The 18,540-nt window shown below is 33.7% G+C and overlaps 1 protein-coding gene across 3 annotated transcripts in view; it reads right to left on the reverse strand.

Moving 5' to 3' along the window:
• Window positions 1-2,875: 2,875 nt before the first annotated feature.
• The window catches only part of APC4 (anaphase-promoting complex subunit 4), a 66,580-nt gene continuing 50,915 nt past the window's right edge, over window positions 2,876-18,540 (reverse strand). For 2 of the 3 annotated variants that reach the window (XM_088277697.1, XM_088277696.1), the window contains exons 2-7: window positions 9,185-9,318; window positions 7,681-7,784; window positions 7,091-7,264; window positions 5,766-6,294; window positions 5,073-5,272; window positions 2,876-4,205 (exon numbers count right to left, since the gene is read on the reverse strand). In XM_088277697.1, coding sequence (XP_088133823.1) covers window positions 2,910-4,205; window positions 5,073-5,272; window positions 5,766-6,294; window positions 7,091-7,264; window positions 7,681-7,784; window positions 9,185-9,296 — 2,415 coding nt within the window. In that variant the 5' untranslated portion in view covers window positions 9,297-9,318 and the 3' untranslated portion in view covers window positions 2,876-2,909. Of the gene's footprint in view, window positions 4,206-5,072; window positions 5,273-5,765; window positions 6,295-7,090; window positions 7,265-7,680; window positions 7,785-9,184; window positions 9,521-18,540 lie in introns of those variants that run through there. The other variant, XM_088277695.1, reaches the window with a different exon arrangement.

Below are 18,540 nucleotides of genomic sequence, written 5' to 3' on the forward strand. Positions count from 1 at the left end.
AGAAATATGGGCAAAAGCACAAGCCAATCATCATTTGAAAACGCTAACTGACGTGCCGGACGGTAAAATTCCGTGTAATTCCGGGTAGTGGACAAGCGCCCTTAGAGTCTCATCCTAAAGGTTTCTCACTAGCACTCTAATGATATTAACTTCCACATACTTGACAATTTTTATTATTAGATTGCAAAGAAGGTATCAATGCCAGGTTATACATTTAAAACATTCGAAATGTGAGAAGTGTGGTTGTCAATCAGGGTAGTGGACAAGCGCCCTAAGTAGCCTAATCCGCTTCCTATGCTTTATATGGAATCCACAGACTGTCTTCACTCTCTTCTGTCAGCTACCAGCTCCCTTGCATCCTGCCTAGTCAGGTCCGCGTCCTAAACTACTGGCGGATTGTCAGCAGTGGACGTCCTGGGCGGCGGGAACCTGATGCCTTGTGAAAGAAACAAGCTTGATAACGGCTGTTCGGGAGGCATGCAAAATACATGGCCTAGCCAATGAATCATCTTTTCTTGACGACAGTTGTGACAGCTGCGTCCTACGCCGTATTTCCTCGTTCCTCAAAGTCAAAACACCACTGCCTAAAATTCTTCGCAGACATCTATTTTCTCATTTTCCCATTCTCTAAGTTGAGTACATATTCAGCTGGTCTGGGCCCTTGTAAGGCACCACGTCTCATCGAATAAAAGCAATGCAGGCATTGGCATTATATAGGTGGCATTTATATAAACTGTACCCACAAGATATCAACTGTGGCATAGCAAATATATTAAACTAAAACTTTGCAAATACTATCAGCATATTCTATATTTTTTATGCTTAGTTTTAATTACATTTCAGGTCTATTATGTTTAAAGTATGCTTAACATCAATTTTCAATACTTTTCTTACACCAATTCATACTGACAACTCAGTAAAGCTCTGTAATCAATGAATCAGTAGTTAGTAGATGGGTGTATACATAGATAATAAATAGAATAATAAAACCCTTATCCACACCCCAATGGTGCATAGGGCACTGCTTCATATAAACAGAGTGTTATCTTGATCGTTTACACACGAAGGAAAGGTGATCAGCCCTCCGCTTTAGGTACCAGTACAGGGTAATATTGAATAAATATTACAGTGAAAAAATCACTTATATTTATTTGACCCCTCCTGGGAATCGAACCCGGGACCTCCAGAACGGTAGTTCAGAACGGTAGCCGAGTGTGCTGACCATTACACTACGGAGGCGGACACTAAGGGTGGTATACATAGAAGTCGAGCAAAATTGTTTTCTTTGATGTACATTGTATTTGGCGATGTTTTGTGTATTAACATATAAATATCAAGTAAACAGAAAAGTTTGTAATTTTCAATAAAAATGTACTGTTACTTTAGAATAAAATACTTACTTTTTACCACATGAATATTATACATATTTTGTTACTACTGTTTGACTAGTTTTGGAAGCTACAGATGCTTCCATCTACGGGCTTAAATATAACGAGTGTATAAAGTTTATATTTAAACCAGTAGATAGAATCATCTGTAGCTTTCGAAACTAGTGACAAAATATAATACTCAAGTGGTAAAAAAAAGTGTTAATTTAATCAGTTATTGTATTCCGTATAATCTTGTATCATCGCTGATAAAAAAAAACACCTTTTTGTACCTGATACATCCAGCTGTAATATTTTATGGATAATATAAAATAAACTTTAAGATAAAGATATTTTTTAATACATACATTTAGTCAACAAATCATTTATTATTGTCTTTTGATTCACAATTTTCCTGTACATACTGCAAAGCTTACGATAAATAAGAAAATAATTTTTATAAATATTACCATTATTTTCACATTGTAAATAATAATTAATAATTATTTATTAACCCTATGTCTACACATGTTACTTGATTCATATAACATATCGCTCACTCCTTTCAACGTCATATTTCAAAAATTGACAATTTTCAGTTGTTTATGTTTTCGGGATGCCCAGAAAATGTACTATATCCCAGCAAAAGTGGCATATTTTTAACTTAATATTTACCCGCTACAGGGCAGAAAGTGATGTTTTTGCATTTTGAAGAAAAGGTATTGTTTAATTATTTTTTTAAATGTACTAAATATTTTTCAAACGGAGAAAAAACATTCAGGTTCTACCTAAAAAGATCTGTTGCACATGAAAAAGTTCAATAAGTGGCTTGATATTTATTTTTAATACATTTCATATTCTTAAACTTTAAAAACGATCTCCTGAAAAATCTAGTTTTTTGATATATGATGTTCTTGAAAGGAGTGAGCGATATGTCATATGATTCATACATCTTAATTTTTTAATTTGGTGTATAAATGATATTTTTCACACATTGCTTACGACTTATGATCTGTAGATTATTTTTACAAATGGATATGTATCTGCCTTCTGCCCACACCTCATCGACCAATTTTCTTTTTTGTCTTTTATGATTAGGTGCAATAGCTCGTACTTCTCTCCTCTCAGCACATGCCCCAGATAGAACACCTCCAGACCTTGATCAGTCAGCAACTATCTTTCTGTATTTATTTGCCTTTTCAGATATCGTAGTCATACAGGAGAAAGTGACCAAGTACATTTTTTACAAAAACTTGATCATTGACTATTTGATATCTTACTAGCTTAATATTGCCCTGAAAAAATCCCAAAGGAATTTAAACTTGGAAGTATAATATATTGACTTGTTAAAAATTACTAACTGCATTGATGTTTATTTTCTTGCCAAGCAAAAGTGAGTTAAATGGCCCTCCTGAACATTTTACGTTTTGTTAGTTGGTCACTTTCTCCTGTACGACTACGATATATCTATCAAATAAATGGGTGAGGAACGAAGAAATAATGTATGGTATATTTTTGTTTTATTTTATTTTTTGCAAAATATTACAGCAATTTTGAATGATCTAAATCGATGCTTTCTGACGATTGATTATCTTCTATGGTATGCTCGGAGAAATGCAGCAATCCGGTTTCACTCATGGAGATATACTGGCTCTGGTCACTGTGGTGGGTCGAGGAGTGAGACTGCTGCGTCGTATCCAACGTATCATCATCGTCCTCCTCCCCGTCGGCTTCCATCTCGAATAGGCGAACCTTCCGACACGTTTTGGACAAAACAACCGTGACTTTACGGCTGCCGGACACGGCCAACTTTACAGCGGAAAACTTATCGAGTATATTACAAGCCCCTTTTTCTAAAATGGCCAGCGCATTTAATTTGACATTTTTCAAGGAATCGATCGCCTGATTTTCCCGTATGGAAATTTCTTTACAACGCTTTTTACACAGATCAACAGGGAACTGAACAAAGGCGGAAACTTCATCATCGTTCGGTTTTTCCAACAAAACTGATATGATTTCCGTCGAATAGAATTGAACGTCGACAACGCTCAAATAATTCCCTGACAAACTCTCCAACTTACTATCATTCAAGCTACCGGAAGCGTGAAAATAGAAATAACAACACTTTGTTAACAAATTATCATTGCGAAACAATATTTCCATGAAATAAAAACCTTTTTCCGACGAACACGGGTCTGTAAATACTACTAACACGGAGTTGACTTTTGTATCGTTAATTTGGGACAGCCTCAAGTTACCCGGATGAATGTTTTCCGGGGTGAAGTTTGAGGGAACGCAGTTAATCGCATCAAATAATTTGAAATGCCCCGCCAAAGACTTTTCGGAATGACTGAACATTACGCGGATTGCATTTTTCAAGTGTTTTTGTTGTTGGACTAAAGAAAAGTGTTTGAAATTTTGTATAATGCACGGATTGTTAAACATGCAGGGATTGTCATTCAAGAATTTAGTCCAGGGGTTATTTTCATCGTCGGACATTATCGTCAATTCTTTATCGACCAAATACTGACCGAGCCTTTCCAAGCTAAATTTACCCGTTTTCTTTTCCCCATCGGCACTCTGTCCCTCCACTCCGACTTTATCAAAGTTTTGTAAGAACTCGGCGATGTATGTCAAGTCCTGCTGATTGATTTTGCTGATATCGCTGGAGATGTGGTCGTCCATCAACCTCACAATGACGACAAACAGCCATCGGAAAAATGCCTTGTAATTTTTCATGGAATGCTCGATGACTTGCTGGAGTTCCAAGCACTTGTTAATGAATGCAGTGCTTGACATGATAGCTTGGTCAACCATTTCTTCCTTTAAACCGAGAATCTGAAATTTTAAAGCTAATTTTAACACTGTGTGGCAAATATAACCGCATTAGAAATATTTATGAAAATGAAGACTGCTGTTGGCAAAAGAAAGATGACAGTAGACTGAATGCAGTCGAAATGCGATCTGTCAGACGAATGTGCAGCAAAACAATGTCTGATAGATATCTGAATGGTGAAATAAGGAAAGAATGCAAGACTGAGATAAGCATTGTAGATAATATTATAAAAGATATAAGTATTGAGATGGTTTGGATACGTGAAACAAATGAGTGAGGAAAGAATGGTTAAACAAATTTATGATGCGAATATAGTTGGAAATAGGAGCAGAAGAAGACCGAGGAAAAGTTATGTTAACAAAAACAGGATGGGCGCTTGTCCACTACCCGGAATTTTACCGTCCGGCAGTCCGGTTTTGAAAAATGAAAGCGACTACCACAGTTTAGCGTGATCTTATTTACGCGCAACGTGTTCACGCACGGATCAAGAGCTCCGATCCAAAGAAAGATGGACAAGAGCCCAAGCCAATCATCGTTTTAAAACGCTAACTGACGTGCCGGATGGTAAAATTCCGTATAATTACATGTAGTGGACAAACACCCTATGTGTCAAAAAATTAATTTAGAACAATAAGGTTTAATGCTAAAAACACACTTTATGCGCAATTTCTCCGCTTCTTAAGTTTGCAAATGATATGTAATTTAGACATAACCTTTGTAAAAGACCTATTTTTCCAATACAGATTTTTGTTAATACATAGATGGCGCCACTAAAAATTTGTCATTTTAAAAACCTTTCTGTGAAAAACCTTGTAATATAAGAAGATCGTTATTAGACATTCTGTAACCTGTATATTTTTATTGCTTACCTTATATCTGTGAGGAATACGAGCAAGTCCTCTGAGTTCGGTCAGATGGTAGGACAGATTTTGACATACTGTATTCAGCTGCTTCAAAACCAACTTCTGAATCGTAGAGTAACTTAATTCTATTGAAGTTCCAAACTTCTTCAGCCCCTTCCCGGTGAGATCTTGCAAAAGAAACAGCTCGAGTTCTGCGGATGGAACGCCTGACAACAAAAACACAATACATACTACTTAACAAAGCAAATGTAATGTATGGAAGTGAAGTACGAAGCAAAAAAAGAATGAAAGTAGACTGTATGCAGTCAAAACGCGATCTCTCAGATGAATGTGCGGTGAATGATGTATGATAGATGTTCGAATGGTGAAATAAGAAAAGAATGCAAGGCTTAGATAAGCGTTATCGATAAAATTAAGAAAGGAGTGTTGAGATTGAGCAGAAACTCTTTCGTTTGTATGTGGGGTCCGAATCCTGGATTATAATCATATACATGAGAAACAACAAAAAATATCCTTTTCATTTTATTATTTTAGCTTATAATTTGACCAGTCGTAATTAGAGATAATCTAGATTTGTGAGCAAGTATTTGGACACACTTAAAATGTTGCATTTAAAGTTCTGTTGGAATTGCTTGGTATTGCATATCAATCAGGAATTAAAACAATGTAACATTACACGCTGGTAACCGTTGCACTCACCTAATATAAGTAAATCCAAGAAGTCTGCAGACACTCCCCCTTCAGCGACGTTGCAAGCATATTTCTCAAGTTTAGAATCCATCTCCAGAAGGATCTGCTCCCAAGCCTCTATGATGGAAGTCACCGTGGAATCGATGTAGCTTATTATCCCCGTGATGTGGACGTGTTTGGTGGCCAGACCGTGCAGTTCCTCGCTATAGGCGGCCAAGACTTCCGTATTCAGTAAAACCAACACCAGCTTATTGTCTTTGTTGTTCCCGATGAAAACTTGCATCGTCGTAAAGTCGCGGGACAGTTGGGCATCGATGATTTTGATATTCTCAGATTGCACGTAATTCTTCATGTCCAGAATGCCGCAAGGAAACTCGCCGAACACGCTCATGTGTATTTCGCCATTCTCGAATCCGACCAGCAGAATGTTCAGGTCGTTTTGTTCTCGGCACCTTTTGGTCTCGGATGAATTCTTGTCGATCTTTTTGTAGTTTGAGGTCAATAACGGTGGGATGGGTAAGTATGTGTTTGCATTATTCTGAAAAAGATAAAATATTTTTTTTATTCAACAATATTTTTAACTAACTGACCATCACCATGCTTCTCCGTAGGGGTAGGCAAAGAGAATAGAATGCCATACAACTTTGTCTTTGCAAACAAACTTTGTCCCTTCCACATTCATGCATCTCCTCATATATACCCGCCGATTATTTCGACTTCTGACCTGACGACTTTCAACTATTAGAAATACTTGATCATGCCAAGTTTTCTTCGGTCTTCTTCTGCTTCTATTACTAACCACATTCGCCTCATAAATTTATTTTACTTGTATTTCTTCACTCATTCGATGCACATGCCCAAACCATCTCAATACACCTTTCTAAATTTTATCGATAATGCTTATCCCAGCTCTGCATTCTTTCCTTATTTCACCATTCGAACATCTATCATACATCATTTTGCCACAAATCCATCTGAGAGATCGCATTTCACTAAGTCTACTTTCACCCTTCTTTAGCCAACTCCACACTCCACTTTCATACATATTTTCAATTGGAAATAGTATTTTCACCTGTGAGAATATTTGTAGTTCTCAAAATTAGTCATGTTTACATTTATAAACTCAAAAATTGGTCTTATACAAGTGTTTGATTTTTACATTTAAATCGTCTGTCAAAATAATGAATTTAAAATATCTGTCACTAGAAGCAAAAGGTGTTTGCCAGGTAAAAAAGATAAGTGCGTTTAAATTTAATATAAATTTCATCATCAAAAGAGCGCAGCACTAGAAAACCAGGTAGCAACACTGTGCTATGACAAGAGTAAGTACTTACAAAATTTCCGTACGCAAGATGTGTTTTTTTAGTATTGGATTTCTGTCTCCACGAGAGACATGTCACTCCGCCTAAAAATCTTTTCCCGACTTCGACTTTACTCGTATGGAGTATTTCTTTATCTTCCACATCCACTAGGCATATCCTCCCGCAGCTATACCCGATCGCCAACACCTAAAGAAAATAAAATTTAATCAGACATTTATTGAAATATTCTCAATATTATTAATATTTAAAGCATTTACTTTGTGGTTAGTCATGTTTACTTATTTATTTTTTTACAAAAATGTTAATAAAACTAGTATATAACCACTTACCGAGATTTTCGAGACGTCTCGAAACCGGTAGACGTAAAAATCTCGGTGAGTGGTTATATACTAATTTTATTAACATTTTTGTAAAAAATAAATAAGTACTTATTGAAATCGGTCCTGCTGTAGTTAACTACAGTGCCTCAATAGTATCGTTTTTTACAAGGAAGAAAATGAAAGTCTGAGCACTCTTGCATTTCATTGTTTTATCTTAAATTGAGATACTTATGGTTTGATTTTTATTTAATTTAAAATAAAAAGCAAAAACATGTGCTTTACCTTTCCATCCGGTCGCCAAGCAATTCCTCTGACCAAGCTAGTTTCCATAGGCGGAGACAGGCTCCATACCTTATGCCAATTCAATCTGTGTAGCTGCACTTCCCCTGAAAAACAGCCAAATCAAAATATTTGCATTTATTATCATATAAAACAGTATTGCGACAAAACGATGTATGATAGATGTTCGAATAGTGAAATAGGGAAGGAATGCAAAGCTGAGACAAGCATTATCGATAAAATTAAGAAAGGTGTGTTGAGATGATTTGGACATGTAGAACGAATGAGGCTAATTTATGAGGCGAATGTAATTGGAAAAAGGAGCAGAAGAAGATCGAGAAAAACTTGGCACGATCAAGTATGCCAAATACTTAAAAGTGGTCAGGTTAGGAGTCGAAACAATCGGCGGGTATGTATGAGGAGATGCATGAACGCGGAAGAGGCGAAGAATGTTTGCAAGGACAGAGTGGTGTGGCGTTCTATTCTCTCTGCCTACCCCTGCGGGGAAGTGGCGTGGTGGTTAGTTAGTTAGTTAGTTTAAAACAGTATTTCTCTGAGTGGGCGATAACGCCCCCCTGTAGGCGTTCCAGAAGACTTTTACAAGGCATAAGAAGCCGAAAGAGACAGATAGAAGTGCTAAGAAGCAAAATATATATTTTTATTCCTTCCCTCTTTCTATGGTGGGACATTCTGGTGATTTTATTTTGCCCTTTAACAAGAAATTTTGATAGAGAGGCACCAGACTAAAAAAATTTGGGAACCTGTGATATAAAATAAATGTTTGCAAGTATCTCAAGATTGCTTTTAATGGTTTATGAACAGAGATAAAGAGAATATTGAAATTTGTGCATTTATAAGACAGCAGCTGTTTAGAGCTTTATTTTTTCTAGAATGTAGAATAAATCAAAAGCCCTACCCCTGTGAGGGGGATAAATTAAGTTCTGTTAACATGTTAAACGATATGGGGGTCACTGGTGACCTTGCCTGTGTTAGACCACAGCGCCATGGGGGGCACAAGTGACGTCAATCAAGAGCTATATTCAAAAAGCTTTAACTATGGAACCTTTCGTCAAAAAAAAATAACAACTGTGTACATTATATTATTTAAATACGTAAATTACCAAAAAGTTTTTTTTTTTTTTGAGAATTTCCAAATTGACAAATTTTATTATTGGCGCTTAACATGATAAAAAAAGTAATAAAGCAAATTTGTGGTGAAGCCAAGAAACTACAATAAAAACGAGGATGTTTTTTTTTAAATAAATAAATAGCGACAGAGAGAGAATTAAGATTTTTTATAAGACTGTCTCATCCAATATTGATAGTACCAAATTTGGTGACTGCACATCAATTTACACAGTTGACCATTTTGATTTTCCATAGATGGCAGTATTTTCGCCTCTCTTTCATAGAATCAACACAAATCTGGAAGGTCTATGCTAGGTATAAGGATTAACTGGTGCATTTTGCTAGATTGAAAATGTAATATGATACAAAGTTAACCTACCTTTTGAATTACTCAATGCCAGAAGATCCAAACATCCACACCATACCATTATTTCCACGGGTGTAGGAACATGTTTGTCCTTCTCAATCTGCCTCATTACATTTGACGACATCGTGAAGCTTTTTCAGGTTCAGCTAAAATTGACAATCAATCACTCACTCACTACACACTGGTTATCATATCAACTAAACCTTTGGCGTGAAACAATTATACGGTTAATTTTTTTAAAACAATAGCTGTATTTTTGGAATACTTGTATACTATTCTTCAATTTGCTTCAAGTATCCCTAAAACAACAACAAAAAACTCGAAGCGTATCCCGCAAATTTTGAATGTGACGTTTATCGTCAGTGTTTACAGCAGTATAGAAATTCATAGTAATGTTGCTTTTTTTTTAAAAAAGTAGAACCTACTTGGGAAGGTGCCGTTGGTGAAACATAAAAAATATAATATTATTTTATGTACGTAATAGGAAACGCTTCCAAAATAAATCATGTAAGAAATTAAACTGTTTTTTTTTTCAAACAATATATGCACTTCATTCATTGAACAATTGGAATCTAAAGCATTTTACTCCTAACCTTTTGCTTCATGACGATACGAATTTCAAACATTTTTACTTTCTCAAAAGCTCTCTCCCATTCCATTTCAAATCTACTCTTGCAAACAAAAAAGAAAAGGTAAATAAGCTCAAACGACTGTTTTCACTTTTATTATATATATTACATATATTTATTAAACATATTACATCAAATCTCTCATAATTTTTCTCATTTAACTTTTTAACTGCTTTCAATATTTTAATTATTGCCAGTTCTATATCACAATAAATAATTTGTTAATAATCTTCTCATCTTACTCCCAAATGCTGATAAGGTTCGTTAGTAAGTTATACACCATAGTACGAAAACCAGTATACAATCCCAAAAGCTCTAGCCATTGCTGATATTTACTTTTTCTTCCCAATTGCCTTTCTCATGTAACAGTAACGTCCTTCACTCTGAATCCGTTCGCTTTCTCGTCGCATAAAATATTTTCCGTTCCTGAATCCAAGAACCTAGAGCGCGGGACTGATCGCCTTGACTTCATATTATGAATAATGTTAACACTGCATCAATCCAATGCGGTGCCCTATATAAGTTCTGGGTATAGATAAAGGTCAATTAAAAAGAAGAATGTATTATTAGAAGTCCCTTTAGAAGTAAATTCAGACACGATTAACAAGATGATAAACTATTAGTTTTCATAATGTTTTTCGATGGAAACTTCATAGTATTCGTATATAAATCTGTTTTGTAAAGCAAACGAATTTGGCTAGCTAACTAACCATCGGGAATAGAACGCTTCACCAATCAGTCTTTTGCAAACAATCTTCACCTCTCCTACATTCATACATGTCCTCAAACATACCCGCCGATTAATCCGACTCCTTACCTGACCACGCCCGAGTATTTCAAATACTTGATCATGCCGAGTTTTCCTCGGTCATCCTCTGCTTCAATTACCAGCAACATTCGCCTCATAAAATTGTTTTATTATTTTATCTTCACTCGTTCGATTTACATACCCAAAACGAAATTTCAACACACCTTTCTTAATTCAGTTCGGCAAAAAAATACATAAGTATATTGATATTTTATCTAATTTGCCTAAAACGTGAAAAGTACATTAGGGTTTTTAAAAAAATGTACTCGTAACTTAGATAATACATTATTTTTGAACTGTTAATAGGTTGGGTCAGCATAAATTAAATTGAAGTACACTTTGGTCTCTTTTTATGCGATAGATACGTTCCACGAAGAGTCGCATAAAAAAAAACTTGAAGTACATACAAAACTGGGGGATAGGTTCCATTGTTTTTAAAAACCGCATAACTTCAAATCAAAATAATAGAATGTACCAAAAATCGAGTAAAAAAGTTTATAAAAAAATCATCAAAATATTTTTCAGTTTTTTACTAAATTAAATATCCACATTTGGAAAATCGTTTTTGAGATAAATCTTTAATCCAAACTACAAGTGCTTTTTCTGTTTTTTTTTTCAATAAAGCATCTCTTGAATACGATGTAAGATTTGAGCTTAACTTTGTGCTAGTGACACAATCACACTTTAACGGTTGTAAGCTGCACTAGTCTAAATTTTAGATTTCTTTTATCCGAATTCACATTAAAAAAACTTGAATTACACACAGAATTAAGGGATAGGTTCCATTACATTTGAAAATCGCATAACTTCAAAATCGCATAAAAAAGATCCACATATAAACAGACCCAAGTCTATATTGTTTTGTTTCGTAAGAAATCGATTAGATGATTAAATGCACATCCAATATTATCTAGAATACGCCCTTAATATCCATCCTACGCAGGTACCTACCCACCTACTTACATTAAAAAAAAAAATACCTACCGATGTAAGTAATCTAATTTACACACAGGGAAATTTAACGATCGTAATAGACCAATAATAACTTGGTACAAAAACCCACTGGCTTGGAAAATTGTTGTGAAAAAAGAAATTCGCAAATTATCTGTTTCACTAGTTGAAGATTTACGCGTAACTAAACCAACGAGGTGTAAAAAGTTTTCATCACGATCGGCCATTTTTTATGTAACTTAGTTTTTATATTGTCGAGACAATAAAATGTTATGTAACATACAGAGTGGCGCAAAATTAATTACCCTATTGGAGAGGATGATATATTTTTTGCAAATGACGTTGTATGTCAATCATATTTAGGGTTTGTGAACTAAATACCTGCAATATACAAACGAATTGATAAAACGGGCACAAATGAGTATCGAAAATCTGTATTCGCAGTATTTGTACATAATGCAAACTATGCCATGTTCTCTCCGATTCCGCGGCTTCACATGTTAGCCAATGCTTTTGATAGTATAGATTTATTTAATATATTGTTTTCCACCTAGAAGTCTGTACTTTCTCAGCATTTCTTCTCCATGTTATAATGGATAAATTTAAACGTTGTGTTTCACTCTCACTAGCTGCTCGCTGATAGTATGTGAAGTAGACGTGTATTTACCAGTGCTTACTATTTGTTATTTTATAATTATTTTATTTTTAAGCCTTTTTTTCCTCTATTAGTGTATTTTTATATTTGATACTGTGTATTATGTTAAAGGCTTTAGCCGTTCAATAAATAAATAAACACTGGCGGCAGGCACTTGACGGATATCGAGAAAAAATTGTAAATATTAATAAATAAAGATTTCCTTTCGTCATTGTTTTTGTATTTAGTAAAAATGTTGTTCAAAATTAAAATAAGATATTTATTAAATTTATTTATACACTATTTATTTATATTAATATAGCTGTCTGGTTCACCAATTTAAATGGGATTGAAATACGATGCCATTTGCAAAAATTATAACATCTTCCGATAGGGTTATTAATTCTGCGCCACTCTGTACTTGTAGGTAGGTAGGCGCCTAAGCGAAATTTTTGACTTTTAACGCTTTTATATTTTTATCATTTCCGTAACGTGCGTTTATCTACATTTCAGAATAGATCATTTAATAAAATCATTAAATGTCGAAAAGTGCGTAATATCGACCGCTTCACTGATTTTATATCCCTAATTTAAAATAATTTTATTACTAAGTTACAATACGCCAAGGTACATGTGTACTTGTGTATTATGTAGGTAGGTACCTAATTTAAAATTTCAAGAATGAAAAATATGCTTATTGAATTCTCCCCCTGAAACTTATGCACATAATATACGATCAATCTCATGGCAGTACATATGAGTTCACGACCATCTATCTATGTTGGATTGGGAAAGCTTTTATTTAGCGGAGACCCTTTATTCGGATGTATGCAAGATCAGAACCCCGGATTATTTTTGCATACTGGGAAAAGCCTGAAAGCATGGTTTTAATTTTTATGCAGATCACAATTTGACCAGTTATTTTTTTCCACAACACCTTGAGTGTGTCCAGATACTTGTTCACAAATCTGGATTCTCTCACTTAGGCTTTATTTTTACACTTTTTTGACATCTCAACATGGACGAAGAAGATTTTAGAAGATAAGCATTTACCGAGCTTTTGACCTATTCTTCATCTTTGTTGACATGTCAAAAAATTGAGAAAATCCAGATTTTTTTCAACAAGTATTTGGATACATTAGAAATGTTGTGAAAACTTATTTTTTCATCTCCGTCTTACTCCTCATTACTGAGTGTTGTGACGCTTGTGGAAGCAATGACTCTTCTCCAGTTATCCCTTGACTGCGCTGCACGTAGCGCTCCAACCACCGAGGTGCCTTCTGCTGCCTTAACTTGATCGGTCCATCGTGTGGAGATTTTCCTCTTCCCCTCTTTTCCCCTCCAGGAATATTATATATTTAATTATTTACATGCTTGCCTCCGTGGTGTAATGGTTAGCGTGTTTGACTACCGTGCAGGAGGTCCCAGGTACGATCAAGATAACACTGCGTTTATATGATGCAGTGCCCTATGCACCATCGGGTGCAGATAAGGGTTTGAAGAAGTATAATTATTTATAACCTTTTTTTAAAAAACTTTTTTCTATAATCAATACACTACCCAATTTTATACAGATTTCACTGTATTTTTTTTACATATACTTACCTGAAGCTAAAACAAATAGTTGGCTTACTGGTTGACATATCGCTCACTCCTTTCAACAACGTCATATATCAAAAATCACAAATTTTCAGTTGTGCATGTTTTCGGAATGGTGAAAATGTACTGTATCCCAGCAAAAGCGGCATATTTTCAACTTAACATTTACCCGCTACAGGGCAGAAAGTGTTGTTTTTGCATTTTGAAGAAAAGTTGTAGTGTAATTACTTTTTGAAATATACTAAATATTTTTCAAATGGAGAAAAACATTCAGAGTTTACCTAAAAAGATCTGTTGCACAGTAAATGTTCAATAAGTGGCTATTTATTTTTAACACCTTTTATCATATTTTTAAACTTTAAAAACGATCTCCTGAAAAAATCAAGTTTTTTTTTTATATATGACGTTGTTGAAAGGAGTGAGCGATATACCAGACATCTCTTGTCTTGTGGTCACAAAATAACTCATCTGTATTTATTTTCGCTCGGAAGCCATTTAGCTAATGACTCGAAAATGCATACACACACGATGCACATTGATGTCACAAGTCAAAAAGATAAAAATACACTTTAAACTATGTATTTGAATGAATTATATCTACACTAATGGACTTAATATTAAAGATAATGGTATTTTTGTATTTTTAAAGCACACTAATGATGTGTGATTATAATCCAGGATTCGGATCTCACATACTAATATAAGAGTTTCTGCTTCATAAAAAGCTTCTTTACATCTCACCAATAGATGTCTCTAGTGAAGTTTTAGTGATTCATGAACAAGGTTTCTAAATTGGTTCACATAAATAGAACTTCCAAGAATTTGAGTAGTGTGGTTGTCAATAATGGGTAGAATTGGTGAATGTTACACGTGTGTAAAGTGATCACTTAAACCAGCCTATGACGGTCGTAAGCCCCGTAAATGCCCAGACTTCCATATTCTTCTTCATCTTTGATGAGATGTCAAAAAATAATATCACACTAATGAGTAAACTGATCAACTTATATAATACAGTAGATCCTCCAACAACATCTACTAGGATCATTTATCATTCAATTCAATTTAATTCACAACATTTTGAGTGTGTCTAAATACTTGTTTACAAATATGGATTATCTCCAAAGGATAAATATCACGATGTTTGATTATTAGATAATAAATTAATACGAAAAATCACAAGACTATCGGTAGCATTCTTATTGAAATCTGTAGAGAAATACGGGAGATATGAAGGTTTAAACGTAAGATATTTTTATAAAACGAAAAAGGTGCGTTCGCATACGTCATCAAATTTCCGTCATCGAACGTTTTATGACGTCATGTGGTTTATTGTCTATGGTTTATAGAGCTGTAATAGTTGTAGTGTGGATTGTTTGTGTACCACTACCCTACCATTTGTGTTATACAAATATGAGAGGGGGGGTGGGAGGGTGGACCATAGACGTCAACAAATAGAGTGGCCAATAATTTAGCAATGTTACCAATATTAAAATAACTCCATCGTTTCTGTGACGTCATTCATTGCCAACTTACGAAAATAACGTTTTTTCGAAGGCGAATTTTCAAAAGGAAATGATGAATGAAAATATTGATTATATCGGCTGTTGTAAACACAAAACGAGTCTAATACAATCCTTTATAGGTTGAGTATGTTAAATAAATTATTCCTCCCGTCTGACAAAGATTCTTTATAGGAGTTATTTTTCATATTATTTGTAAATAATCTTTGTCCTCATCACTTAGGGTTGTGACCCTTGTGGAAGTAATGACTCTTCTCCAGTAATCCCTTGACTGCACTGCACGTAGCGCTCCAACCACCGACGTGCCTGCTGCTGCCTTAACTTGATATTTTAATACTACATGTGACAGCAAATAATGGTTTTGACCACAATACATACATTTAAAAATAACAACCATCATTGTCTCGTACCCGTCTCGTATTTGCGGTGAATCCCTAAAAGGAGATTCGATAAAGCGTTCGGAGACACGTAATGCTCTGGTATTTTATGCGGGTTTAAAAAAATGCAGTCTGTGACTTTAAAAAACGTTGGATACAAGGCACCCGATGCAAACAATTCATATGTGAACTTTGTTTCACAATATTTTGAGCGTGTCAAAATCTTTGTTCAGAAATCCAATTTTTCCCAATTGGGTTTTGTCCAATTAGGAGTTATTTATATTGATATCTCAACGCAGATGAAGAAGAATATAGAAGTCTGGGTATTTAAAGGGATTCCGACCTGTCATATGCTGGTTTAAGTAATCACTTTATACACGTGTGAAAATCTGCTTCATCAATGTTGAGATATCAATATTTATTATAACCGATTGAAGCATAAAATAAACGGTTTTTTGTAGGTATAGTATATTATTCCGATTAAAAAATTAAATATGAATTATATTTTAAAAAAGTTTTATAATAATTTATCTGAATCAAGACTTTAATTTTTTACTTTGTCTGAGTATTCCGAAGTGTAACTCATACATTAATCATTTGCGTTTTCACATTTTAAAAATATTTTTTACTTTTAATTTATATTTGAAGCACTATGTTATTTTCCATTTTACAATTAAAATGTTATACTTTACCTTGTTTTAAAATCACTATATATTTAAAGTAAATAAAAAAAAGGTTCATTTCAATTTTATTTTTTTATTTTTCCTATTTTACACATATTCTTAAATATTATTTTTATCTTGTTTCCCCCGTTATTTTCTAGTTTTTAATCAACAAAATAAGCTTCATAGCATGATGTTTCTTGTTTTATTTTGTATACATCGCTCACTCCTTTCAAGAACGTCATAAATCAAAAATCGTCAATTTTCAGTTGTGCATGTTTTCAGAATGCCCAGAAAATGTACTATATCCCAGCAAAAGAGGCATATTTTTAACTTAATATTTACCCGCTACAGGGCAGAAAGTGTTGTTTTTGCATTTTGAAGAAAAGGTATTGTTTTATTATTTTTTTTAAAATACTAAATATTTTTCAAATGGAGAAAAAACCTTCAGGTTTTACCTAAAAATATGTATTGCACAGTAAAAAGTTCAATAAGTGGCTTAATATATATTTTTAATACATTGTATTATATTTTTAAACTTTAAAAACGTTCTCCTGAAAAATCAAGTTTTTTTATTTATGACGTTCTTGAAAGGAGTGAGCGACATGTGTATGTATATACGAGTACGTAGGATTTTTTTGTTAATGTTTTTAAAACATGTAAATGAATGCATGTACCATGAAATGACAAGAAGTGAAATGTAAACAAACGTTTATAATTAAATTAATATCATTCACGTTAAACGTATATACATATTTCAAATACAAATACATTCAAACCCTAATGATATCGTCGCTTTTACTTTCGTCTTCCGTCAAGTTTGATTCGAGTGTAGATAGAAAACATTGTACAAAGTTATAATTAAATCGAGTTAAATACCGCTCACTTTTTGTAGTCCACTACAGGTATAGTCCACTATTTGATTCACCAACATTGATCATGCAAGATTTGTAACCACCTACTTTATAACCCTTTCACTCACTCCTTTCAACCTATATAATCTTGACCTATTTTTATAAACATCCTTAGTGCATGTTAGGTCGACTTAAAACGCATGTGATCAATGGTTTATGTAGTTTTAAGTGTGTGAATAGTGCTGTGGTAGTGACGTGTAGTATTGTTTGCATGCTGGTGTAGGGATTGTCCTGACGAAGAGACGGGTACGTCTTGAAACCGCAGACTAACATCTGAGTGGTTGTACATATATTAATATGTATTACTAACATTTTTGTAAAAAAGGTAAGATTACTAATTAACCACAAAATAAATGCTATAAATATTACAATAAAAAATCAAAAATATATAATATATGTCGCTCACTCCTTTCAAGAACGTCATAAATCAAAAATCATCAATTTTCAGTTGTGCATGTTTTCGGAATGCCCAGAAAATGTACTATATCCCAGAAAAAGCTGCATATTTTAACTTAATATTTACCCGCTACAGGGCAGAAAGTGTTGTTTTTGCATTTTGAAGAAAAGATATTGTTTAATTATTTTTTTAAATATACTAAATATTTTTCAAATGGAGAAAAAACCCTCAGGTTTTACCTAAAAAGATCTGTTGCACAGTAAAAAGTTCAATAAGTGACTTGATATTTATTTTTAATATATTGTGTTATATTTTAAAACTTAAAAAACGTTCTCCTGAAAAATCAAGTTTTTTTATTTATGACGTTCTTGAAAGGAATGAACGATGTGTGTTTTATATTGATTTGGCATTAACTTCGTGGAATAATATCACAACGATTTTAATTTAAAAAATAAAATACTTGGATAAGACCACACTTTTGAGTTTGGTAATGTATGTAAATACGTCTAGTTTTGAGAACTTCTGATGTTCTCATCATCAGGTGAAAATACAAACTTGAAACGTAAAAATACAACAGTTTGTATTTTCACCTAATAATGAGAACATATGCAATTTTAGAAACTAGTCGTATTTACATTAGGGGGATACTCGCAATAACAGATCTCAGTCAGCGTTCGGCAACGCTAGAAGAGGCATATCATTTCACGCCCGATTTAAAAAAAAAATATTGGTGGATATATGTATATATATATATTTTTATATTATATATGTATATATATATATATGTATATATATATATATATATATATATATATATATTTATATATATATACATATATATATATATATATATATATATATATATATATATATATAT

This window comes from Brachycentrus maculatus, unplaced genomic scaffold (genome assembly GCF_059751285.1).
Source record: "Brachycentrus maculatus isolate JH-2025_06_01 unplaced genomic scaffold, ASM5975128v1 h1tg000049l, whole genome shotgun sequence".
NCBI lineage: Eukaryota > Metazoa > Arthropoda > Insecta > Trichoptera > Brachycentridae > Brachycentrus > Brachycentrus maculatus.